Source organism: Dipodomys spectabilis, unplaced genomic scaffold, assembly GCF_019054845.1.
Source record: "Dipodomys spectabilis isolate Male_0828 unplaced genomic scaffold, ASM1905484v1 ptg000080l, whole genome shotgun sequence".
Taxonomy (NCBI): domain Eukaryota; kingdom Metazoa; phylum Chordata; class Mammalia; order Rodentia; family Heteromyidae; genus Dipodomys; species Dipodomys spectabilis.
In genome coordinates this window covers 4,137,299-4,164,491 of record NW_024870757.1, presented here as the reverse complement: position 1 = coordinate 4,164,491, position 27,193 = coordinate 4,137,299, and the positions used below count along the sequence as shown (strand labels likewise).

The following is a 27,193-nucleotide window of genomic DNA, read 5'->3' as shown; positions in this document are numbered from 1 at the left end:
GACAGACAGGAAGACTGAGAAATCACTGACAACTCCATTTAGAAAAATGTATATGGATATCTAAGATGTATATCCTATTCTTCCACAATTCACTACATAGTACCACCTCATCCTGATCCACATTTGGCTACTTGGAATCCATTTGGTGTTTCATAAATTATTCCACATGCTCCCATAGAACATAAACAGGCCCACACCTACTCACCAATGGTTTATTATAAGTCTGGCCTTTTTGCTTAAATATGTAATATTCCCATTTGTATGTTTTTCTGTTTTCATGGTTTAAAGCTACCATTCCCCACATTTCACATCTAGATGTCTTCATCTTTTGTGCCAGTAGTGGAATATGAACTCAGGGCCTAAAGCTCCTGCTCACTTTTTGTTCCATGTTTAAATATGTAACTTCAACCATGCTATGAGTTCCTGATTTTTGCTGGCTCATTAGATAAGTCTTTCAGATTTGTCTACAGGGGCTGATTTGAACCTTGAGGAAGTATAGGGCATTCTTGAAGCTACAATTATTGAGATGGGCCAGGACACCTGGCATGTCTTTGTCCCTCTGGCTAAATCTTCTGTCTTCTATTGATGATGGCTATTACCGATTTCCTATGTATTTTGTCAAATACTTTTCCCTCAAAGTAACATTTTGGTGGTATTTTGAGGTGAAATGTCCTTACATATTTGCACAGAGCAAAATGGGTGTGCGTACAGACTTGAATTCACTAATGGAAGAAAGTCCCACATACAGAACATTTAGTCTGGCATAAGTCTCAATAGACAGAACAACTTTAAAGGACATCTGGTTTGCTATGTCCTAGAACTTTAGTAATGGCCTGATCACCCCATGCAAGCATGGGTTGGGTTCCTTGCCCCTACAGTGCACTGAACAGTTCCCTTCATAGCCAGTAAGTGCTCTTGGACAGCTCCAGGTCACTATTTTGCCTTTACTCAGGACTCATGTGTCTGGGACATCAGAATGTATAAGAAAACAAACCACAGCATTTAGCCTCCATAAATTGTAAAACATAAACATATATATTTAATAAATTTAGAAGAATAAAAAGAATGAACATTTTACAACAATCAGGACAAAAAGAAAAAGACAGATATACCCAGGGAGAGGGGAGGGAAGCTCTAAGTCTAGGTTGGCTTCTAATTTGCCTTCAAACATAAATTCTGCCTCAGAATCCTCCAAGGGATCTACCTCCTCATGAAAGATTGGAGTTGCTCCTGCAATTGCCAGAGAGGCAGATTCTAATTTCTCTGTTGGAGATTGGTTCTGCTGCAGCAGGACTGATTTGTCCACATATTTTTTGAGGACAGATTCACTTTCCTGAGCTGCATCTAACTTTGGGACCTCACTTATTGGTTCCCCTGAACACAGACTGGGGACATTTTCCATCAGCCCCACGTGTGCTACTCCCTCCAGCACGCCAGGAGGAGTGCTGATTTGACCCTTTATGAGCTGATCTGGGCCGCCTGTGAAAGTCAGAGGAAGACAATCACTATTACTTTCTTCTTTCTTTGGGGTCCCTACAAGTTCAGCTCTGTCACATGTGGGGTTCAGAACCAGTGTCTTATCCACAGGACTCACAACCTTTTGGGGCCTGACTGCAAATGCATCCAACCCCTCTACATGCACATGCTTTGTGGAGTCCAGTGATGGCTCCAGATCTCCATCCATCACCATCCCTGACATCACCGAGGGCAACTTTCTTGGCAGGTCAGGAGAAGCTGCTCTATGGCAGCCAAAACCTGAGAAAGAGAAATAGGTAAAGGAGTTTGACAGTGGATTCTGGATGTTAAGGTGGAGTTCAATTTCCATGAGGCTCTAATGGAGGAAGCTGTACAAGTTTACTTTGGACTGAACACTGATGAGAAGGTAAGGTCTTTCCCAAGAGTGGCTAAGCGCAAGTGCTTTCACAAATAGAACCAACACTGCCTGGCAGATAGTATCATAAAAAGACATTCTTACAACCTGGGGGGTAATAAGGGCTCTCAGGCAATTAGGATCATCCCTAGAGGCCCAGGCGCCATCCCTACTCACAAGCTCTGAGGTGACCACACAGGGACTTCTTCCTCTGTGTCTTGGTCTCATTCCTCCCGCTCTTCTCCAGCTCATCCAGATAAACGTGGAGATGGAGGACCAGATCTGAGGAGGGCATGTGGAGCATGGCATAGTGGGTAAGTTCTTTTACCGGGTGTCGGTTCTGGGGCTCTCGGAAATCTGCAGGATAGCAGTCCATCCACATGGTGAAGATGCAACAAAGGCTGCTGTGGGCAGATTGGTGACAAGAAGAGTGAGTGCCTGCCCTCCCGATCCTGGGCCTCCCATAGCCCCTTTCTGCAAGCACTGCTATATGCACACTTGCATGCTGGGAAGCAGGAGGAGACTCCTGCAAGCCGGCTGATCTTCACCACCCAGGTCTAGAAGCTTCTGAAAGATAATTCTCCAATATTCTCACTGTGATAGGTAACAAGAAGGAACTGATTTTGTACACACAGCCCTCCCTGTCATCCCTGAGAGTTCACAACCACACCACAGCTGTGTCCTCTGCCACCACTCCAATCCCAAGCCTCTGCCTCTAGTGGAAAGCACAAGTGATGTGCAAATGAGAAATCTGCACTTTGAATCAGAAGCCTCAAAGATACCATTTTAAACCAAGGGGCCTTCTTTGTGCCACAGTCCACTTACTTCTTTGCTTGTCCATCTTCCTCAGAGTTACGGCCCGGGAATCTGTACCTATGGGAGGACAGGAGGAAGTCACCTCTCAGATTCTCCTTTTCTGCCCACACAGGACACATATGGGATGGGCTCATTCCCATATGGGAATGGAATCTGACACATAAATGAGATACAGTTCAGTATATAAGAGACTTATATGCATTGGTCCAAGGTAAATGTGACAGTGCTCATGCCTCTAATCCTATCTAATCAGGAGCATGAGATTTCAGGTGCACAGTCTGATCAGACATTAGTCAGTAAAAGTCTAAGGACATTAATTTTTAAAAGGCCAGAATTGCACCTATGGTTCAAATGCTGTAGTGGTAGCTCTGAGCACCAAAGAAACAGCACCAAGATGCTGAGTTTAGGTGGAAGGACTAACACACACACAAAAACATAAAAGCTTCAGGGGTTATAAACATGTAAAGCCAACATAATCCCTCCTTGAAATCTCTGTGTTGATTCAGCCTCCAGTTCACCCGCCTCCCCCACACCCCAGCCTTTCCTGGGTCTATATTATTCACAGACATCCAATTGCTAATGGAACCTTATTTACTCATGGGAAATGTGATTTCCTAGAACCTCACCTAGGTGAGGGCAGAAGTTGGGTGCCATGGGCACATGCCTGTAATCCTAGCCCCTCAGTAAGCAAGCTTCTGAGGTTCCAGTAGCTTTTCTGGGAAATGTCCTGGGCAGACCGCTACTAAGAAACTATGCAGGGTATACACTTCTTTGTCTCATGCCAAGCTCCTGTGAGAAGACCCCCATGAAATCAACAGGTTCAGAGGGGTGCCAAGTATTCCACAACTCAGCCAGGAATAGCTGAACCGTCCCGGTTTTGAAGGGGGAACACTCACTTTTTGAACACAATATCTAGCACTTGCTCCATTGTTGCCCACTGTCTATAATTGTGGAGGAAGTTTCCAACATAGAAGAGATCGCCTTTCTGGTAGGCAGGGACCAGATTCATCACCAGCATGCCCAGCAGGCCTGCCTCCGGGCTCCATATATGGCATGGCACATTCAGGGTCAGGGCTGACGCATTAGCACACTAAGGCGAGACAAAGAATCAGAAAAAAACCATGGAAATGAGACCACTTCCAAACGAGTAATTGTGATAGAGTGGATTGAAAACTATGCAGACAGTATTATCTCAGTAAACCCAAATCACATAAGAAGGTTCTACTGTGGACCAGATTTGGGTTAAGTAGGTTTTCTATCATGAGTATACCTTGCCTGAGTTGCCTTGTGATTTCCTAGGTTTCTTTTTGGACAAATCTCTGAGATGGTTGGTTCGTGGCTTGCCACTGATCCAGTGTCTACAGCTTTGACTGAGGCCAGAGTCTCGAGACCTGCGAATACAGCACAAGAACATGTTTCTGGTTCCTGAGTCACAGGCCAAGTGAGCTGGCTTGAGCCAACTGTGAGTTACCGTGGCCTGCTATCAGGGTTCCATGTTCTATTCCATTGTGAAGGAGGCAGGGTCACCTGTCAGGGCCCAATGACCTCTGTCCCTTCCTTACCCAAGAAATACCCCCCCCCCCCCAATATGGCTAAGTGTACATGTAGACAGAGTTAACAGCACACCTTGTTTGTCCAAACCTAATCTGCTAGCCCTAGGTTCTGGCATGTTCTCTGCTTCCAGGAGTCACTCCTAGGTCACATTCATGGCGTATCTGTCACTATTCCTCTTATCAGGCTCAAATTATTTTGCCTCTCAAGGCCTTCTGTGACTGCCACATCCTTCTGGCACATATTTTGACATCAACATCCTAGGTCATTGTTTACTTTCTGTAGCCTAATCTGTTTGTCCTTGGAACCCCTCTCTGGTGTCATCTGGAGCCAATGCAAATACTTAGAGATGGGAAATTGAAAGGAATCTTGGAAAACATACATTACATATATAATCAGCCTTTATTACAGGTGTCTATTTTTTTGGCCATTTCTGTGGCTTCACTTCAGCCTGGGCACTCCCCTGAGCTCTTTTGCTCAAGCCTAGCACTCTACCACTTGAGCCACAGCACCACTTTGGCTTTTTCTGTGTATGTGGTACTGAGGAATTGAACCCAGGTCTTCATGCAAGGCATGCTAGGCAAGCACTCTACCACTGAGCCACCTTCCCAGCCACAGGTGTCCATTTTTGGAAGTGAGAAAATTTTTTTTTATACTTGAAATATTTCATGGAGGCAAGCAGAGAAAGGAAGAGCTGCTGCATTGTCTTTTTATGATGACTAGGATTTGTTTTACTATAGCTTTGAAGGAATGTAGTATTTAAGGTAGAAAACTGCTCCTTTACGTCTTACAAGCTAATCGTTTATATAGTCATTTGCCTCTGAAGTCTTTGCTTCTGTGTCCCATGATCTATCCTCCTCCCTCAACACAAACGGGAAGAAGAATTTCACACATTGCTGAGCTGTTGTCCAGTCTCTGCATAGGAATTGAAAATACAGTATTTACTGTGGGTTCTGTGCCTGTGTGTGTGTGTGTGTGTGTGTGTCTGTGTGTGTGCATTTCTGATCTTGGACCCTTTGCCTTATCCCTGAGCAATTTTCCTCAAAACTAGTGCTTTACCACCTGAGACACAGGTCCACTTTGAGCTTTTTGTAGTGAGCTGGAGATGAGAGATTCATGGAACTTTCCTACCCAGCATGGACATTGCTCCTCTTCAGCCTCATCTTTCCTCAACTGTGGCAATGGCTGTTCAGTTTCTGGATTTCCCATCCAAGCACAGACACAAGCCATCCTCCACTGCACATGTCTCTTTGTGTCCCTTGAGAGGCTCAAGTCTTCTCTCAAAACTTAGTGCCCTGAGGATAGAACCTCTGAAACTCAGAACCAAGTTTCCTGATTAATTGGGATCACAGGCCTGAGCTATATATGAACAGCTCATTACCTGCCATCGCACATTTTTGGGGGGATGGGGGATTGTTTGTTGGGCTTGAACTCTGGGCCTGGACCCTGTCCCTCAGCTTTTCAGCTCAAAGCTAGGGCTTTACCACCTTGAGGCACAGTACCACTTCTGGTTTTCTGGTTGCTTCTTGGGAGATCAGAGTCTCATGGATGTTCCTGCCTGGCTGACTTTCCGCTGTGATCCTCAGATCTCAGCCTCTGGAGTAGCTAGGATTATAGGCATGGGCCACCAGCGTCCAGCACATGACCCCTTTTTGCAACAGCATTTGGCGAATTTAACTATGTTGACTTGAGACAGATATACCTACACAATATATGGGAATCAATGGTATATCACTGAATTTCCCAATAATGTCTTTTACATTAATGTTTTGTGAAACAACATATTCGAGACCCATAATACCATATGCTAGTCCTCCTATAAAATACATTCAAATATATGTATTATCATGTAGTATATTCTATATTTATATATATTATTTTATATATAATATGTAAGTGATGTATGTAGTGAACACAGAAAATAATCCCAATTTTGGAATTTAGCCTTTTCTGTCACAATGTTACCCAAGTCTTCTGTTAGACATGCAGATTTTCATCAACAATCTCCCTTGTTAGTCGTTTTTTAGTTCTTGAATAAATGAGTCTTCTTTACCACCAATAGTCTACACACAAAAATGATATGGATCAGTGTCTCTGGCTCAGGCCTGTATTCTTTGCTAGTCAGGAGGCTGAGATCTGAGGATCATGGTTCAAAGCCAGCCAGGTCAGGAAATGCTATCAGATTATCTCCAGCTGTAGCTCAAAGTGGTAGAGTGCTAGCCTTGAGTGAAAGAATTCAGAGACAGTGGCCAGCTTTTAAGTTCAAGCACCACCATTCTGTACACACACCACCTACACCACGCACTCTTCACTCGGTCCCTTCCTAAACCCTCAGTCCTCTTCACTGAACTGGTGATTGCCAGAGTTTCTGGATTTCCCACTCCAGCATGCCAACCAGACATGTTCCCTCTGCACATGCACCTCTGCCACACTGCAAGGCCCAGGCCTCCTCTCAGAATCTATTGTCCTGGGATAGAGAGCAGATGAAATTCAAGAATTCTCAGAACGTGTGCTTCAAGACAGGGAGACTAAGAACTGTTCCTCACCTGGTATACAGAGACACATTGATCTATTTGTGTAGAACAATGCCAACATGGTTAGAATTTAAGTTTTTGACTACCACAAACGACACCCTTTTCCAAATACTGTTAAATATTCCCTCAGATTTTCTTAAATGTTACATAAAAGTACATCTATTTACATGTTAGAGGTTGTAGCTTCTGATATAATGAACGGGAAAAGGCAGCCAAAATGACTTCTTACAGAGAAAAATGCCTAGCCCAAGTAAGCTAATATGTGCAGCAAGCTCATTTCCAGACCATTCTCCAAATGCAGGCATGAGTCTCTTATTGTGTCATCTTGATAACTTACAGTCCATATCCACCCTCATGCAGACTTAGAAAATCTTCATGAAAACCCAACGAAAGGAACATCTTAAGAGCATAAAACAGCACCAAATATTTAATTCTAGCTTTTAAAATTTATATGTTCTATATTTGCACAGTGCAGAATTGTTCACTGTTGGCAGAGAGCTTCAAACATCAACACATTTACCCGACTAGCTGGGAAGGGGAAGTTATCCCTAGTAAGAGGTGGGGGCTTGAGATTCAAGTGGGACAAGTTTTCAAAGACACCTGTTCTGATATAACACAGAGCTTTTGTCTCTCAGCATCAAGGGTCCTATCTCGGCACAGGCTGCATCCTCCACTGCCTGCATTCCTTGTGGCTCCCTCTAGTCACCAGTTCCTTGTAAATCCAGCAGATTTGTTCCCCAGATCCAGCACACTCTGCTTCCTCCCAATCAGGCCCCATGTGCCCAGGATATTAGATTGGAGGTAGAAAAGACCAGAGTATTTTGTATTCAAGAATTTTACAACATCATGTAAACATGGACATTTCAATACTGTTAAAACAATAAATAGTAAAACAGGCATTTGTCCAGAGAGGAGGGAGGCAAGATCTAACACACACACAAAAAGAGATTCCCTGACTGGACACTGTGGATCATGCCTGTACTGCTAGCTAGTCAGGAGTCTAAATGGGAGGATCATGGTTCATAGCCATATCTGTCAAGAAAGTCCTCTTCTGTCCAATTAACCACTAGAAAACTGGAAGGGGAGCTGTGACTCTAAGTTGAAGAGCATTAGCCTTGTGCAAAAAAAAGCTCAGAGACAGGTCCCACAACATGAGTTCAAGCTCCACAACAAAACAGAAGAGAGGAAGAGAGAGAGAGAGCGAGAGAGAGAGAGAGAGAGAGAGACAGAAAGTGACAGAGAGAGACAGAGACAGAGACAGAGGCAGAGGCAGAGACAGACAGAGACAGAGACAGAGACAGACAGAAACAGAGACAGAGAGAGAGACAGAAAGACAAACACAAGAAAACAGACAGGAAGACTGAGAAATCCCTTACCACTCCAATTAGAAAGTGAATATGGATATCTAAGATGTATTTCCTATTCTTCCACAGTTCACTACATAGTACCACATCATCCTGATCCACATTTGCTAACTAGAATCTATTTGGAGTTTCATAAATCATTCTACACGCTCCCATAGAACATGAACAGGCCCACACCTACTCACCAATGGTTTGTAAGTCTGGCCTTTTTGCTTAAATATGTAATTTTCCCATTTGTATGTTTTTCTATTTCCATGGTTTAAAGCTACCATTGCCCACATTTCATGTCTAGATGTCTTCATCTTTTGTGCCAGTAGTGGAATTTGAACTCAGGACATTGAGCTCTTGCTTACTTTTTGTTCCATTCTGAAACATGTAACTTCAGCCATGCTAGAACTTCCTGACTTTTGCTGGCTCATTGGATAAGTCTTTCAGATTTGTCTACAGGGGCTGATTTGAACCTTGAGGAAGTATAGGGCATTCTTGAAGCTACAATTATTGAGATGGGCCAGGACACCTGGCATGTCTTTGTCCCTCTGACTAAGTTTTCTTTCTTCTATTGATGATGGCTTTTACCTATTTCCCATGTATTTTGTCAAATACTTTTCCCTCAAAGTAGCTTTTTGATGTTATTTTGAGGTGAAATGTTCTTACATATTTGCACAGAGGAAAATGGGGGTGCGTACTGACTTGACTTCACTAATGGAAGAAAGTCCCGCATTTAGTACATTTAGTCTGACAGAACAACTTTCAAGGACATCTGGTTTGCTATGTCCTAGAGCTTTAGTAGTGGCCTGATCACCCCATGCAGGCATGGGCTGGGTTCCTTGCCCCTCACAGTGCACTGAACACTTCCCTCTATAGCCAGGTAGTGCTCTTGGACAGCTCCAGGTCACTCTGTCTTTTGCCCTTACTCAGGACACATGTGTCTGGGACACCAGAATGTACATTAAAAAACCCACAGTATTTAGGATCCATAAATTGTACAACATAAACATACATCTTAATAAATTTAGAAGAATAAAAAGAATGAACATTTTACAACAATCAGGACAAAAAGAAAAAGAGAGATATCCCCAGGGAGAGGGGAGGGAAGCTCTAAGTCTAGGTCATCTTCTAAGTTGCCTTCAGACATAAATTCTAACTCAGAATCCTCCAAGGGATATACCTCCTCATGAAAGGTAGGATTTGCTCCTGGAGTTGAGAGGAAGGCAGATGCTAATTTCTCAGTTGGAGATTGGCTCTCCTGCAGCAGGACAGATTTGTCCAGATGTTCTGTGAGGACAGATTCACTTTCCGGAGCTGAATCTAACGTTGGGACCTCACTCATTGGTTCCCCTGAACACAGACTGGGGACATTTTCCATCAGCCCCACATGTGCTACTCCCTCCAGCACACCAGGAGAAGTGCTGATTTGACCCTCTATGAGCTGATCTGGGCCGCCTGTGAAAGTCAGAGGAAGACAATCACTATTACCTTCTTCTTTGTTTCATCTCTGTCACATATGGGGTTCAGAACCAGTGGCATATCCACAGGACTCACAACCCGTTGGGGCCTCACTGCAAATACATGCAACCCCTCTACATGCACATGCTTTGTGGAGTCCAGTGATGGCTCCAGATCTCCATCCATCACCATCCCTGACCATCACCGAGGGCTTCTTTCTTGGCAGGTTCAGAGAAGCTGCTCTATGGCGGCCAAAGCCTGAGAAAGAGAAATAGGTAAAGGAGTTTGACAGTGGATTCTGGATGTTAAGATAGAGTTCAATTTCCATGAGGCTCTAATGGAGGAAGCTGTACAAGTTTACTTTGGACTGAACACTGATGAGAAGGTAAGGTATTTCCAAAGAGTGGCTAAGCTCAACTCCTTTCACCAATAGAACAAACACTGCCTGGCCCAGAGTATCATACAAAGATATTCTTACAACCAGGGGGGTAGTAAGGGCTCTCAGGCAATTAGGACCACCCCTAGAGGCCCAGGCGCCATCCCTACTCACATGCTCTGAGGTGACCACACAGGGACTTCTTCCTCTGTTTCTTGGTCTCATTCTTCCCGGTCTCCTCCAGCTCATCCAGAAGAATGTGGAGGTGGAGGAGCAGGTCCGAGGAGGGCATGTGGAGCATGGCATAGTTGGTAAGTTCTTTCACTGGGTGTCGGTTCTGGGGCTCTCAGAAATCAGCAGGATAGCAGTCCATCCACAAGGTGAAGACGGAACAAAGGGTGCTGTGGGCAGATTGGTGACAAGAAGAGTGAGTGCCTGCCCTCCCTATCCTGGGCCTCCCATAGCCCCTTTCTGCAAGGACTGCTATATGCACACTTGCATGTTGGGAAGCAGGAGGAGACTCCTGCAGGCAGAGTGATCTTCACCAGCCACGACTAGAAGCTTCTGAAAGATAATTCTCCAATATTCTCACTGTGATAGGTAACAAGAAAGAACTGATTTTGTACACACAGCCCTCCCTGTCATCCCTGAGAGTCCACAACCACACCACAGCTGTCTCTTCTGCCACCACTCCAATCCCAAGCCTGTGCCCCCTAGTGAAAAGCACAAGTGGTGTGCAAATGAGAAATCTGCACTTTGAATCAGCAGCCTCAAAGACACCATTTTGAACGAAGGGTCCTTTTCTTTGTGCCACAGTCCACTTACTTCTTTACTTGTTCATCTTCCTGGGAGTTACGGCCCGGGAATCTGTACCTATGGGAGGACAGGAGGAAGTCACCTCTCAGCTTCTCCTTTTTGCCCAAACAGGACATATATGGGATCGGCTCATTCCCAGATGGGAATGGAATCTGACACATAAACAACTGAGATATGTCTATACAGTTCAGTGAAAATTCTTCTATGAGAGGTATATATATTTGGTCCAAGGAAAATGTGCCAGTGGCTAATACCTCAAATTCTAGCTCAACAGGAACATGAGATCTCAGGTGCACAGTCTGATCAGACATTAGTCAGTGAAAGTCTAAAGAACTAATTTTTAAAAGACCAGAATAGCACCTATGGTTCAAAGGCTGTAGTGGTATCTCTGAGCACCAAAGAAACAGTAATCAGGCCCTGAGTTCAGGTTTCAGGACTGGCACACACACAAAATCATAAAAGCTTCAGGGGTTATAAATATGTAAAGCCAACATAATCCCTTCCCGAGGTCTCTGAGGTGATTCCACCTCCAGTTCACCTGCCTCCCCCACACCCCAGCCTTTCCTGGGTCTACATTATTCACAGACATCCAATTCCCAATGAAACCTTATTTACTCATGGGAAATGTGATTTCCTAGCACCTCACCTAGGTGAGGGCAGAAGTTGGGTGCTAGTGGCACATGCCTATAATAACAGCCCCTCAGTAAGCAAGCTTCTGAGGTTCTAGTAGCTTTTCTGGGAAATGTCCTGGGCAGACCACTACTAAGAAAGTAGGCAGGGGAAGTGGCGCTGTAGCTCAAGTGGTAGAGCGCTCGCCTTGAACTGAAGAGCTGAGGGACAGCACTCAGGCCCAGAGTTCAAGCCCCATGACCGACAAAAAAAAAAAAAAAAGAAAGTAGGCAGGGGGTGCAATTCTTTGTCTCATGCCAAGCTCCTGTGAGAAGACCCCCATGAAATCAACAGGTTCAGAGGGGTGCCAAGTATTCCACAACTCAGCAAGGAGGGGCTGAACAGACCAAGATGCGAAGGAAGGAGGAACACTCACTTTTTAAACACAATATCCAGCACTTGCTCCATTGTCCCCCACTGTCTATAATTGTGGAGGAAGTTTCCAACATAGAAGAGATCGCCTTTCTGGTAGACAGGGACCAGGTTCATCACCAGCATGTCCAGCAGGCCTGCCTCTGGGCTCTATATATTGCATGGCACATTCAGGGTCAGGCCTGACTCATTGGCACACTAAGGTGGGAAAAAGAATCAGAAAAAATGATGATAATGAGAACACTTCCAAATGAGTAATTGTGATAGAGTGGATTGAAATCTATGCAGAAAGCATTATCTCAGTATAGACAAATCACCTAAGAAGGTTCTCCTGTGGACTGCATGAAGCCCTGGGTTTGATTCCTCAGTATCACATAAACAGAAAAGTCTGAAGTGGTGCTGTGGCTCAAGTGGTAGAGGGCTAGCCTTGAGCAAAAGAGGCTCAGGGACAATGCCCAGGCCCTGAGTTCAAGCCCCCAGGACCAGCAAAAAAAAAAAAAAAAAAATCCAGGGCTGATGACAATAGCACCTCCCTGTGAGAATACAAGATTCTTTCCAACCCTCCTAGATGGGGAGAAAGTAAGTCACAAGTGAAAAGAGGGCAGAGAAAAGAGGAAGGCCAGGAGGGAATTTTTAATGCATTACCTGTGTTAATGACTTTTGGGATAGGATCAATTTCTTCATCTACAATGAATGGCTCTGGCCTGGGGAAGACCTGGACGTCAGCGGTCAGGTGGCCACACTTGAGCACAGCATGGAAAGGCGTATATGCCAGGTCTATCAGCTTTCTAGAAGATGATCATGACTTGTTAAGGGAGGAAAAGTTCACATGTGGTACACATAAAAGGACTGTACACAAAAAGTAACATTTCAAGATGTAAAGTTGGTTAAACCTTCGCACTGATTCCAAAACTAAATCTACTTGTGAAACGGAAAACATTTTGATGTTTTTAAAGAGGAAATTTCAATTGAGAGAGAAACCCCAGAGCAAGTTAAACTTGGGAACAGCTGAGTCTTTTTAAAGCATGACCACCTTATTTTACCTGAGAAACGGGCAACTGTGGGAAAATGGACTCACACTGTTAGAAATAATACAGTAACTGAGAGGTTGCCGAAATAGCTCAGTTGGGAGAACATTAGACTGAAGAAATAATACAGTAACTGTTCTTCTTGGTTGTCAAATTATAATATCAGATTGTAAAGAAGCCCCCACTCCCCTCAAAAAACAACTTTAAGGCATATACTCACCCAAACATAGACTGCACGTTTTTCAAGCACAGGGGGCCATCAGTAGTAAAAATTTGCCCTTCACCATTGTTGAGGTCTATGAGACGTTCAAGGCATTCCAGGAAATCGGTGCTCTGAAGCTACAAAGCAAGAGAGGACACCTTTAAAGTAGAACAAATCACCACATCACTACCAGCACACCAAGGCCACAGCCACTGTAACAAAATGGGCAATAAACGGTTTGCTTGGTTTGTTCTTTTGGTTCTGGTACTGGGGCTTAAACTCAAGGCCTTATACTTTTTTTTTTGTCCGTTGCAGGGCTTTAACGCTGTCCCTGAGCCTCTATGTATTCAAAGCTAGTGTTCTACCACTTCAGCCTAGAGCTACTTTCAGTTTTTTTGAGTCGTTAATTGGAGATAAGAGTCTCAAGACTCAAGTCTCAAGTGGAGCCACAGCTCCACTTCCAGCTTTTTTGGTAGTTTTGGTAGATAAGAGTCTTGTGGACTTTCCTGCCCAGGCTGGCTTTGAACCATGATCTTCAGATCTCAGCCTCCTGAGTAGCTAGGATTACGGGTGTTGAGTCGTGAGATGATTTTCTTAACAGTCAATCTCAGAAGGAAGTAACTACAGGGGCTGGGAAGGTGGCTCAGTGGTAGAGCGCTTGCCTTGCATGCATGAGGCCCTGGGTTCAATTCCTCAGCACCACATAAGCAAAAAGAAAAAAGCCGGAAGTGGCGCTGTGGCTCAAGTGGTAGAGCGCTAGCCTTGAGCTGAAGAGCTGAGGGACAGCGCCTAGGCCCAGAGTTTAGGTCTCACTATGGGACCCCCTCCAAAAAAAAATACAAATAAAGAAGTAGCACAACAATTGTTCTGTGTGTGTGCCAGTTCCTGGGCTCAATTCCAGAGCCTAGGTGCTGTCCTTGAGCTTTTTGCTCAAGGCTAGCACTCTACCACTTGAGCAAAACTCCACTTCCAGATTTTTTGGTAGTTTAGTGGAGATACTGAGTCTCATGGACTTTCTTACCTCAACTATTGCAATCTGCCTCAAGGTTACAAGAGGTACTTCATTCATAAGTAGTTCTGCAGATTCTCAGGAGACCACAGTCAGTAGCCATACAGCATCTTCCATACAACCTGTTCCTGACATGGTTTTGCAAGAGCCATCAATTATCAGCATTTTATAGAGAAAAACTGAGGTAAAGTGAAATAATTCCTGACTCAATGGGAAAAGCAGGAAGTATTTAATAAAACACATCAGAAGCCAGGTGCTGTTGGCTCATGCCTGTAATCCTAGCCACTCAGGAGGTTGAGAGCTGAGGATGGCAGTTTGAAGCCAAGCCTGAGTAGTAAAATCTGTGAGATCTTCAGCTCCACTAAACTACCAAAAAAGCCAGAAGTGGAGCTGTGGCTCAAAATGGTAGAGTGCTAGTCTTGAGCAAAAAGCTCAGGGACAGCATTCCAGGCTTTGATTTTAAGCCCCAATACCAGCACCACAACAAACAAACAAAAAGACCTATGTTCCCCCCTTCCAAAAAAAGCCCCCCCAAAACAAAAAAAACCTAAAGTATACCTCTGTCAACATTTCTGGAGGAATGGACAGAAAAAAAAGAACATCTCAACCCTTCATGGTCATCAGCACAATGGGCATCTCCAGCTATACTCTTGGAGAGGTGAGTGTTGTTATGTCAAAGAGCATGTGAAATCAAGTCTTTTCAAATCTAAATGTTATACCGTACGCAAGAGTGTTCATTGAATATACTGAAAAATAAACCGAGCCCTGGGATTTACCTAACCCATCTAAAAAGCAGTTAGCAGAAGGCAGGTAACTTCCAGGGTTGCCATGCACATGATGTATAACTTAGACGGGAAAGGGAAAGGCAGCGGGAACCTGTTGCTGTCGCTCCTTTGATTGTGTGTCGCTAGGGAATGTCGCAGGGACCCTCTACCAATGCCGAGACAGCCGTCCGTCACCAGAACGACCTGTGTGCAAAGGACAAGTATCCATTAAGCCACATGCCCAACAGCTCCACCTAGGTTTGCTTTCACTGCTACAGGAATGTGCAGGGAGCTTTGTGGGGTGATGGGTATGTTCTAGGTCTTAATTGTAGTAAGGATATACATACATGCTTCCACTTGTGAAAATCTAGCAAACTGTGTGATTTATTTGTTTGTTTATGTGCCGGTCTTGGGGCTTGAACTCAGGGCCTGGGCTCTATTTGTGAAGTATTTTGCTCAAGACTGGTGTTCTTCCACTAGAGCCACACCTCTACTTTTGCCTTTTTACTGGTTAGCTGGAGATAAAAGTCTCACAGACTTTCCTGTCCAGGCTAGAATCAAACCATGATCTTCAGATCTCTGCCTCTTGAGTAGGTAGGATTACAAGCATGAGCCCCTGATGCCTGGCTTAAGTCATGGTACTTGAACTCAGGGCCTGGGTGCTATCCCTGAGCTCTTTTTGCTCAAGGCTAGCACCCTACCACTTTGAGTCACAATTGCACTTCTGGTTTTCTGATGGTTAATTAGAGATAAGAGCCTCACAGACTTTCTTGCTGGGCTGACTTTGAACCTGGATCCTCAGATCTCAGCCTTCTAAGTAACTTGGATTATATATGTGAGCCACTGGCCCCGGGCTAAAATTATCTTTAACTAGTTATACCACAGGGTTTTAATTCAACGTCAACTGATATGTAGAATACACTTTGATCAGTGTCAACCTTTCTATCAGTTTTCCATGTACTCCAAACTTATCCATCTGAAGTTTTCTAGTCCCAGTTTCAATATGTACATTGAATATTATGACTGTTTTTGTCCACCATTCTTTTTCTCTCTCTCTGCTCTCCTTAACATCCATCCTCATAGACAAGACCAAACCATGTATTTTGAATTTGTGCATTTAAAACAAAAATGCAGGTACTAGAGCTTGAACTCAGGGCCTGGGTACTGTCCTTTAGCTTTTTCTGCTCAAGGCTAGCACTCTCCCATTTGGCCCACAACTCTACTACCAACTTTTTAGTGTTTAACTGGAGATGAGAGTTTCCTCTTTCCTGCCTGGGTTGGCTTTGAATGGAGATCCTCAAATCCTAGTCTTCTGAGTAGCTAGGATTACAGGTGTGAGCCACTGGTGTCCCACAAGAGCAAGTCTTAATGATTCTCTTCACTTTTTAGACAACTCAGTTGAGATGGTTAGAAATTTGCTGAATAACTGCTACACTGAGATAATGAAGAATAGACACTATTGTTCCGTGTTTACAATTCTACCACACAAAATTATAATCCGTCCTTCAGTGAATAGTTATCAATTCTACTGTGAGCCCTTTGTCTTTATATAAACAATATAAATTTTCAGTACATCAATTTACCAGGAAAATACTTTCCTCGAGGCATAGGTCTGCTTTCTGAACACATTAGTATGACTTAAATTCGTGTGATACGATTACAGTGATTTAATGCCTTCTTTAAAAACTGCACAAATAGTGTAAAATGTAGTTTGTTGAGTTATAACGTAGGCGGTTAGAGCCTGAGGAAAATCAACACTACAGTGGTTAATGATTTGTATGTTTTGCACATGTGCTCATGCATGTGTACATGCACTCCTAGTAGCTTAACCTCAGGGTCTGGGTGTTGTCCCTGAGTCTCTCTGTGCTCAAGGCTAGCACTCTACCACTTGAGCCACAGCACCACTTCTGGCTTTTTCTGTTGATGTGGTATTGAGGAATCGTCCCCAGGGCTTCACGCATGCTAGGCAAGCACTCTACCACTAAACCACATTCCCTAGCCCTTTTTTAGCTTTTTCATTCAAGGCTAGTGCTCCATCACTTGAGCCACAGCTCCACATCTGGCTTTTTGCTACTTAACTGGAGACGTGTCTCACGGACTTTCTAGCCTCAGCTAGCTTCAAATTGAGATCCTCAGATCTCAGCCTCTTGAATACCTAAGATTTACAGGCCAGTTTGGGGGGGTCTATATTTTCTCTTCCTTTTTTCTTTCTTTCTGGTGCCAGTCCTAGAGCTTGAACTCAGACCCTGTGCATTGTCCCTGAGCTTTTTTTGCTCAAGGCTAGCACTCTACCACTTGAGTCATAACTCTACTTTTTTTTTTTCCTTTTTTGGTTAATTGGACATAAGATTCTCATATACTTTCCTGCCTGGGCTGGCTTTGACCAGCAATCCTTGGATTTCAGCCCCCTTAGTAGCTAGGGTTACAGGTGTGAGCCACTAGTGCCTGGCTCGTTAATGATATTAACTAAGGACATTGAAAAAAACTAAGCATTACCTGGCAAGGGATCGTACCTCCCCAGTCTTGCTGAACAATGTTACAGACACCAACCAGTGCGGACTCTAGGCATGTCTTGTCGTAATTGTCCATGTTACTCAGTGCTTCCTTATTGGGCGAGAAAAAAATTGCTCATTATTCTCTGCTGTTTTGTTATTAGAAACCAATATAAACTGTACGAAGTCTGAGTATCATACAGCGAACACTGAGTTTCTGTAAGCCCCAAAGCATAGGTTCCAGACAACACACACACACACACACACACACACACAAACACAGCAAAACAGACTTCCTCAACTGTAAAGGACAATGAAATAAGCTTAAAGTAATGACCAAAATGTATGGACCATTAACCATAATCTCCTAAACACCATTCTGTGCACTTTACACGGATTTAATCATCCTACCATTGTTCACCCTACTTTTAAATGAGGAATTTTTTTGGGGGGGGGTCCGGTCATAGGGCCTGAACTCTGGGCCTGGGCGCTGTCCCTCAGCTCTTCAGCTCAAGGCTAACGCTCTACCACTTGAGCCACAGCGCCACTTCCAGCTTTTTTCCTTTTGCTTATGTGGTGCTGAGGAATCGAACCCAGGGCCTCTGGCATGCAAGACATGCGCTCTACCACTGAGCCACCTTCCCAGCCCTAAATGAGGAAATTTTTAAGAAGTGGCCTGACTCCAGAGCTTCTGCTTTTACCTCTTACACCTCATTCATTACATTGCAATTCTCTAAATTTTAGAACTGCTAAACAACAAAAAATCTTTAGCTAAATAACTTATAAGAAAACCAGTACAAGCAGAGTGGGGTGGCTTACGCCCGTAATTCTAGCTATTTGAGAGGCAGAGATTGGGAAATTGCTGTTAAGAGGCTGGCCTGGGGAGAAAATTCACAAGACTCTATTTCAACCAAAGACTAGGTGTGGTAGCACACACCTGTTATCCCCACTGACATGGGGAAGCACAAGTGGAAGGATCAAAGCCCAAACCATCCAGGGCATAAACTGAGACTATAATCTGAAAATACCCAGTACAAAAAAGGGTTGGAAGTATGACTCATGTGGTAGAGCATCTACCTACCAAGCATGAGGTCCTGAATTCAAGACTCAGTACCACCAAGAGTCCACCAGTACGATTAAAAAAAAATTTAAGTCTCATAAAGATGCAAGATAATAAAAGGAAAGCTTTAATAAAAATTAGTAAGAATTCAGCCGGGCACCAGTGGCTCATGCCTATAATCCTAGCTACTCAGGAGGCTGAGATCTGAGGATTGCAGTTCAAAGCCAGCAGGGGCAGGAAAGTCCATGAAACTCTTATCTCCAATAAACCACCAGAAAACCGGAAGTGGCGCTGTAGCTCAAGTGGTAGAGCACTAGCCTTGAGCTGAAGAACTGAGGGACAGTGCTCAGGCCCAGAGTTCAAGGCCCACGACTGACAACAACAAAAAAATTACTAAGAATGCAAACTGCATTAATCCTGCATTTCCAAATTGCCCAACAATTATTTAATTGCTCAGTTTAATTTCAGAAACACTTATTGTCTACTCACTGGCCAAGACACTGTGCTAAGAACTATAGGAGATATTAATGGTTTAAAGACATCTGGCTAGCTCATAGAACTCATAAATATTATAGATCACTACAGACAATTTGCCCCATGAAATCAGAATGTGTTTGTGATTTTAACTAAGCATCACTATCTCGCAATACAGTGAAATTTGGGAAATTATGTAATCACTTAATCACAATAAAGAATTTGAAAAAAAAAATAAAGACATCTGGCTTATCTCAGAAAAATATCTTTGAAAGACAATACCTATTAAGATTTTAAAATGACAACATTGAGCTGGGTACTAGTAGCTCATACCTGTAATCCTAGCTACTCAGGAGGCTGAGATCTAACGACATTTGACGCCACCTTGGGCAGGAAAGTCCATGAGACTCTTATCTCAATCAACCAGCAAAAAAGTTGGAAGTGGAGCTATGGCTCAAGTGGTAGAGTGCCAACCTTGAGCAAAAATTTCAAGGATAACGCCCAGGTCCTGAATTCAAGCCCCAGGATAGAAAAAAAGAAGAAAAAGAAAAATAATAATATCTTGGCATCTATAAATGAATACTATCTGTTGTAGAGTAAGCATCATTCTGAACTTTCTAGAAGAAGTTTGTGTGTGTGTGTGTGTGTGTGTGTGTGTGTGTGTGTGTGTGTGTCTGTGCGTGTGTGTTTTAATAAGGGCTATTTTTCATTACCTTAAAATTGTATGAGAAAGTAGAAAACAGCAAAATGGCAAAAAATGTTGAATTTAGGGACTGAAGCATGGTATGCTGAAATGTTCACCTTTCCTAAGAATTCCAGAAAATGGACCATGACCTTTCTCTGCTTATGTGGTGCTGAGGAATCGAACCCAGGGCCTCATGAATGCGAGGCAAGCACTTTACCAGTCAGCCACCTTCCCAGCCCCCATGACCTCTTTCTCTACCTCATAGCTTTACAAAAGAAAGGCCTAGGACCTATTGGTTATGAATTATGCTTTATAGCTGTGCATATTAAGTGCCTGTATATTTATTATTAAATAATTCTAAGGTCTAAAATCAGTACACTATTATCATACTGCTTTCTTTCCAATCAACTTGGGTCTTTATTCCTTTTTGTACCTGCAGGGTGTTATAATCTCTTGTGAAGAGGACCATCAGCTCCCAAAGCGATGAGAAAACCACTAATGCTGTGAATTCAAGCTTGTAGTTTGTGGCCATGTGCTCAAACAGCATTGTCAACCCATGGGCTGCAAGGTGCTTCCGCTGGTATTCCTCAGACCCCTCGATTGACACAGGCCGAGTCATGGAGAGGGACACGTCCATCACCACCACTGTTGGCATGGTGAACAGAATCTAAGCCAGCCCCGTCAGAATGCAGACAACAAGCTACAAATAGTGAAATGCTGTGGGGAAAAAAAAAAGAAATGTCACAGAAGGAAAGCAATATCTTTTCACCATAACTGTAACCAATTTTCCAGAAATAAGGCAAGGTGACCCCTATATAGGTCAATCTGCAGAGAATTCTGGGAGAAAGAAGACAGCAGCCTAATTCACTGGGAAGACCACTCCCAGACCCACTCAAAACACACTATCTACACCTGTGAATCAAGGGCTACCTTATTACCAGTGGGAAAAAGCATTAAAGGTAGGCCTTACTTCCAACTTTCAATTTTTATATAAAATATGTATTTATTTATATAAATATATATATACTTACATATATACATTTATGTATATATACATATATAGAGGGGGGAAGAGAGAGAGATACACACACACACACATATACACACTCGTGGTTCACAACTGTAATCCTAGCTACCCAGGAGGCTGAGATATGGGGATCATGGTTTGAAGCCATCTCAGACAGGAAAGTCTGTGAAACTTTTATCTCCAATTAACTACCAAAAAGCCAGAAGTGGAGCTGTGGCTCAAGTGGTAGAGTACTAGCTTTGAGTGGGAGGCAGGGGTAGGGGGGAGCTAGGGATCAGCACCCAGGCCCTGAGTTTGTCTCAATACTGGGGTGCATGAACGCACGCGCACACATGCACGCCCACACATGCACGTGCTTGCGCGCGCACACGCACACACACACACACACACACACTATAGCTTAATGCTGGTGGCCTGTAATACTAGATACTCAGGAAGCTAAGGTCAGAGGCTTTTATTTTGGAGCCAGTCTGCTCATCAGTCATGAACCAGCAAGTTGAGGGAAAGCATGAAGCCCTGAATACAAGCCCCAATAGCAGCCTCAAAGTAAAATTAAATAAATATATAAATAAAATGTAATTTGGCTCCTGTGAACCACTATGTTCTAAGTTTCCAACAGCTCCCTTATAATTTGAATTTTAGAATTTCACACATCCGTGCTTGGGCATTGTACCAGCAAGCAGTCTGGCTATTGTTAAACATTTTGAAGTGAATTCCAAAAAACAAACAGTGAACATTAACCTTGTATAATGTTTTTACATCTACCTAAAGTCTTCCACAATTGTATATGACACAAGCAATGTGACTATGAAGTTGTACGAAGTATACACATATAGTCCTGTAACCCACTTTCCTTAGTTATGTAATTTTTTTTTTAGCTGGGTCATTTATTTGTAACTACATGCTATTTCATTGTGTCAACAGACTACAGTTTCTCTCTCCTTTCCTTCCCTTTCCCCTTTCCCCTTCTTTCCTTTCCTTTCCGTGGTAGAGCTTGAACTCAGGGCCTGGCGCTGTCCCTGAGCTTTTTCACTCAAGCCTAGAGTTCTACCACTTTGAGCCATAGCCACTCTTCTGGTTTTCTGGTACTTCATTGGAGATGAGTCTCACAGACTTTCCTGCCTGGGCTAGCTTTGAACCTTGATCATGAGATCTCAGCCTCCTGAGTAGTTAGGATTACAAGTGTGAGCCACTGGCGCCAGGCTCCTGGGCTGGCTTTTAACTCTTCAGATCTCAGCCTCCTAAGTAGCTAGGATTATAGGCTTGACCTACTGGTGCCTGGCACACTATAGTCTCTTAACAGAGGATCAACAAGTTGTATCCACATTAGTGGGTCTCTGTATTTGTTATTTCTTTATTTTTGTGCATAGAATTTTTTTAAATTTTGTGAGTGTGCCAGTATTAAGATGGGAATCTCTAGGATTCCATCTGGGTTGGATTTGAGATGTGATCCTCTAGGTCTCAGCTTGCTAAGTAACTAGAATTAAACCTGACTGAAAACAATGTTTTAAACAGGGGGTTAGGAACACAGGTTAAACAGCAAAAGCGTTTTTTTTTAAAACCTCATAATAGACATAGATATGTTTCAAATAGGAGTTCAGCTTTCCACATCAATAGACTAACCAGAAAAAAAATTCACTCCTGAGAAGTCCCAAATGTTTAACTATTTTGATAGACAAATTTAAATTTGTCTCCCTCATCTCTGCCTCATTAAAGTTGTTGTTTGTTCAACCTAACCCTGTTAAAAATGTCATAGCAGCACCTCTCAGTCATGTTCTCTCTGTGTGTGACAGAATACGGTGTTGGATGGATGCTTGAAGAAAAGTGATTGAAGCATCTCAGCAGCTCTACAGAACACCGTCCAGCTAAGGCCTGCATCAGCGGCTCATGCCGGTCATCAACAGGAGGCTGAGAGCTGAAGATCGTGGTTCGAAGCCAGCCCTGCCAGGAATCCTAGTCCTTGAGACTTTCTTTTTTTTTAATCTCCATTAACCTACCAAAGAAAACGGGATGTGCAAGTGTGGCTCCAGTGGTAGGGCGCTAGCCTTGAGCTCAGGAACGGGCTCAGGCCCTGAGTTCAAGGCCCCAGAACCAGCGCTAGAACCAAACAAAACCCCTCAGGGGGCGAGCCTCAAAGCGTGGGCCTCGTCCGAGTCTCCCAGCCGCCGCGGAGGCCGCAGCTACCTGTCAGCCTTCTCCCGGGCAGACGTCTGGCTGCAAATGTGCTTCCATATGGACGGCCACGGGAGGTGCCCTCCCCCCCCAACAACCGACAACCAACCTCTAAAATCAATGAAAAGAATCCGAGACCTGGAAGTCCCTCCTGAGGAAAGCGGGGAGAGAGGGGCCTAAAACGGGGCGAAATGTGGCTGTTCACTCAGCGTTTGGCAGTCCCGGGTCGCGGAGCGCAGGGACCCCGGGAATGGCGCCCCAGAGCCGGCGCGGGGAGGCCGCAATGGCCGGGCGCTGGGCCTGCGCGGCTCTTCTCACCTCACCCTTCGCTTGTATCCCCACAACCGACTGAACGCGACCCTCAGGCCGCCGCCGCCGCCGCCTCCTGCCCTCACCCCAAGCCCATCGCCGGCCACAGTCCGTCTGCTTCAACTTTCCGCCCGGGCGCCACAACCGGAACTATAAGGGCCGCGGGACCCCAGGGAGCCCGAGGCTGTAGGTGTCGCGAGAGGAGCAGACCCGGCTTCGGGGGCGGGAGGGGCGGGAGGGGCGGGGCTTCAGGCTGGGCGGGGAGGGGCGGGGCTGTGGCTCGGCTGGGGCCACTAGGGAGCGCGTCCTCCCCAGCTCCTCTCCGCGGGGCGGGTAGGGGCGGGGTTAGGGGCGGGGTTAGGGGCGGGGTGGAGAGGCCCCACCCTCTTCCTCGCACAGCCCTAGGAACACAAAGCCCTCTGGAAGGCCTTAGACACTAGTTTATTTTATCTAGTGACACAGGGCACCAGAAAATTGGAAGGGGAGCTGTGACTCAAAGTAGAAGAGCATTAGCCTAGGGAAAAAAGAGCTCAGAGACAGTGCCCACATGAGTTAAAGCTCCACGACCAAACAGAGAGACAGACAGACAGACAGACAGAGAAATCCCTCATAACTCCATTCAGAAAATGTATCTGGATATCTAAGATGTTTTTCCTATTCTTTCACAATTCACTACATAGTACCACATCATCCTGATCCGCATTTGGCTAGCTGGAATCTATTTGGTGTTTTATAAATGATTCCACATGCTCCCATAGAACATGAACAGCCACACCCCCACTCACCAATGGGTTATTCTACATTTAAGCCAATAATATCTCCATAACATCTCCATGGTCAGCTGCATCATCTTTTCAAGTATAGCTGTATATGGTTTCAATAATGCACACATGGACCACCCACAACTAAACCATTTGCATAAATATAAAATGCTTTGATTCATGAAGAAAAAAATCTGCTTTGTTTAACAAATATATTCTAAATGGTCCTTATCTCCAGAGCATTTTTGAAGAAAAAAAACGCAGAATGGAACCATGAAACTCGGAATATACAATGACTAGGAATTATCTCACTTAACTAAAAAGAAATAAACCCTACCTTTAAACATATGGAAAACTCATTAAGCATTATTGCTGAGCTTTTCTGCTCAAGGCTAGCATCTACCCATTGAGCCAAACATCACTGGTCCTTGAGATACATGGCATTAACATTATAGGGTGTTTCACAAAAGACAGTTACACAAAGTCTCAACAGAGGCTCATTTTAGTGACTCATTTTAGGGTTCAGGTTGAAGTAGGTGGAGATAGAAAAATAACACTACATGTCCTGATCCCCAGAGAGACAAGACTCAGCCTTAGCATAGCAGCTGTTGTCTGCAAGCTTCTTTGCTGTTTTCTTATTCTTCAGTTGTTTCTGCTCTTGGCTGGTGCTCTGCCACTTGAGCCTGACCCCAGTTCTTTCTTTTTGAGGGTTAATTAGAGATTATGACTTTGTAGTATGATGAGCAATGAGTCATTCATACCCAGTATTGTGCCTATTTGACAAAATTGATGGCCAGGAGTTGATGTGTGAGGGGAAACTACATTTCTTTTTTCTATTTCATATCTGGACCTAATGTATAAGTCTGGCCTTTTTGCTTAAACTAATATGTAATTTTCCCATTTCTATACATCTCTTTTCCCTTGGATTAAAGCTACCATTGCACGCATTTCAGGTTTAGATGTCTTTATCTTTTGTACCAGTAGTGGAGTTTGAACTCAGGGCCTTGAGCTCTTGCTTATTTTCTTGTTCAGTGCTTAAACATACAACTTGAGCCATGCTACAAGTCCTGACTTTTGCTGGCTCAGTGAATAAGAGTCTTTCACATTTGTCTATGGGGGCTGATTTGAACCTCCTTCCTGAGGAAGGACAGGGCAGTCTGGAAGATAGAATAATTGCAATGAGCCAGGACCCCTGCCATGTCCTCTGAGTAAGTCCCTCTGAGTGTTCTTTCTTCCACTGATGATGGCTTTTACTTTTCAGTAAACCTAATGCCTATGTATTTTGTCAACTACTTTTCCACCAAAGGAGCTATTTAATGTCATTTTCAGGTGAAATTTACTTACATATTTGCACAAAGCACAATGGGTGTGCATAAACACTTGAATTCACTGTTACAAGAAAGTCCTCCATAAATTACATTTGGTCTGACATTTGTCTCAATAGACAGAAAAACTTTCAAGGACATCTGCTTTGCTATGTCCTAGAATTTTAGTAGTGGCCTGATCACCCCATGCACACATGGACTGGGTTCCTTGCCATCCCCTGTGTTTTGAGCAGTTCCCTGTATAGCCAGTAAGTTCTCTTGGACAGCTCCAGGTCACTGTGTTTTGCCCCACTTAGGACCCAGGCGTCTGGGACATAAGATTGTACACTTAAAAACCTACAGTATTTAGGATCCATAAATTGTACAACATAAACATACACATTTTAATAAATTTAGAAGAATAAAAATAATGAACATTTTACAACAATTAGGACAAAAAGAAAAAGAGAGATATCCCCAGGGAGAGGGGAGGGAAGCTCTAAGTCTAGGTTGGCTTCTAAGTTGCCTTCAGGCATAAATTCTACCTCAGAATCCTCTAAGGGATCTACCTCCTCATGAAAGATAGGATTTGCTCCTGGAGTTGAGAGAGGCAGATTCTAACTTCTCAGTTGGAGATTGGTTCTGCTGCAGCAGGACAGATTTGTCCGGATGTTCTGAGCTGCATCTAATGTTGGGACCTCACTCATTGGTTCCCCTGAACACAGACTGGGGACATTTTCCATCAGCCCCACGTGTGCTACTCCCTCCAGCACACCAGGGGGAGTGCTGATTTGACCCTTTTGAGCTGATCTGAGCCCACTGTGAAAGTCAGAGGAAGACATTTCATATTATCTTCTTCTTCCTTTGGGGTCCCTCCAGGTTCATATGTGTCACATGTGCAGTTGGATGCATACAACCCCTCTACATGCACATGCTTTGTGGAGTCCAGTGATGGTTCCAGATCTCCATCCATCACCATCCCTGACATCACTGAGGGCTTCTTTCTTGGGAGGTCAGGAAAAGCTACTCTATGGAGGCCAAAACCTGAGAAAGAGAAATAGGTAAAGGAGTTTGACAGTGGTCTCTGGATGTTAAGGTGGAGTTCAATTTCCATGAGGCTCTAATGGAGGAAGCTGTACAAGTTTACTTTGGACTGAACACTGATGAGAAGGTAAGGTCTTTCCTAAGAGTGGCTAAGCCCAAGTGCTTTCACCAATAGAACAAACATTGCCTGGCAGAGAATATCATACAAAGACATTCTTACAACCCGGGGGGGGGGGGGTGTAATAAGGGCTCTCAGACAATTAGGACCATCCCTAGAGGCCCAGGCGCCATCCCTACTCACAAGCTCTGAGGTGACCACACAGGGACTTTTTCCTCTGTTTCTTGGTCTCATTCTTCCCGGTCTCCTCCAGCTCATCCAGAAGAATGTGGAAGTGGAGGAGCAGGTCTGAGGAGGGTATGTGGAGCATGGCATAGTGGGTAAGTTCTTTCACCGGGTGTCAGTTCTGTGGCTCTCGGAAATCAGGCCCTTTCTGCAAGGACTGCTATATGCACACTTGCATGGTGGGAAGCAGGAGGAGACTCCTGCAAGCAGGCTGATCTTCTCAAGGCACTTCTAGAAGCTTCTGATAGGTAAATCTCCAATATTCACACCGTGATAGGTAACAAAAAGAAACTGATTTCGTACACACAGCCCTCCCTGTCATCCCTGAGAGTCCACAACCACACAACAGCTGTGTCCTCTGCCACCACTCCAATCCCAAGCCTCTGCTCATAGTGGAAAGCACAAGTGGTGTGCGTATGAGGAATCTGCACTTTGAAGTAGAACCCTCAAAGATCCCATTTTGCAAGAAGGGGGCTTTTCTTTGTGTCACAGTCCACTTACTTCTTTACTTGTTCATGTTCCTTGGAGTTACAGCCCGGGAATCTGTACCTATGGGAGGACAGGAGGAAGTCACCTCTCAGCTTCTCCTTTTCTGCCCACACAGGACACATATAGGATGGGCTCATTCCCAGACGGGAATGCAATCTGACACATAAAAAAGTGAGATGTGCCGGGTGCTGGTGGCTCACGCCTGTAATCCTAGCT

The 27,193-nt window shown here is 44.3% G+C and overlaps 2 protein-coding genes across 7 annotated transcripts; both read right to left on the bottom strand.

Moving 5' to 3' along the window:
- On the bottom strand, positions 1-27,019 carry LOC122110723 (ral guanine nucleotide dissociation stimulator-like). 5 transcript variants are annotated; one of them, XM_042683367.1, is made up of 9 exons: positions 11,819-11,845; positions 10,783-10,830; positions 10,132-10,358; positions 9,612-9,839; positions 3,957-4,077; positions 3,583-3,776; positions 2,696-2,743; positions 2,048-2,274; positions 1-1,755 (listed from the first exon to the last, which is right to left on the bottom strand). In XM_042683367.1, exons 4-9 carry the CDS (start codon positions 9,626-9,628, stop codon positions 1,049-1,051), a joined length of 1,314 nt encoding a protein of 437 aa, XP_042539301.1. In that variant the 5' UTR covers positions 9,629-9,839; positions 10,132-10,358; positions 10,783-10,830; positions 11,819-11,845; the 3' UTR covers positions 1-1,048. The 5 variants fall into 5 exon arrangements, with proteins under 5 accessions (XP_042539301.1, XP_042539303.1, XP_042539302.1 ...); XM_042683369.1 differs by lacking the exons at positions 10,783-10,830; positions 11,819-11,845 and adding an exon at positions 26,990-27,019; XM_042683368.1 differs by having other exon boundaries at positions 10,132-10,830; positions 11,819-11,835.
- Positions 11,837-23,194, bottom strand: LOC122110724 (integrator complex subunit 14-like). Of its 2 annotated transcripts, XM_042683372.1 has the most exons (7): positions 23,123-23,194; positions 19,962-20,245; positions 17,331-17,421; positions 14,066-14,181; positions 13,063-13,181; positions 12,460-12,602; positions 11,837-12,012 (listed from the first exon to the last, which is right to left on the bottom strand). In XM_042683372.1, the coding sequence occupies exons 4-7, from the start codon at positions 14,111-14,113 to the stop codon at positions 12,002-12,004; spliced, it is 321 nt and encodes a 106-aa protein (XP_042539306.1). In that variant the 5' UTR covers positions 14,114-14,181; positions 17,331-17,421; positions 19,962-20,245; positions 23,123-23,194; the 3' UTR covers positions 11,837-12,001. The 2 variants fall into 2 exon arrangements, with proteins under 2 accessions (XP_042539306.1, XP_042539305.1); XM_042683371.1 differs by lacking the exons at positions 11,837-12,012; positions 12,460-12,602; positions 13,063-13,181; positions 14,066-14,181 and adding an exon at positions 14,838-15,021 and having other exon boundaries at positions 17,314-17,421.
- Positions 27,020-27,193: the final 174 nt, after the last annotated feature.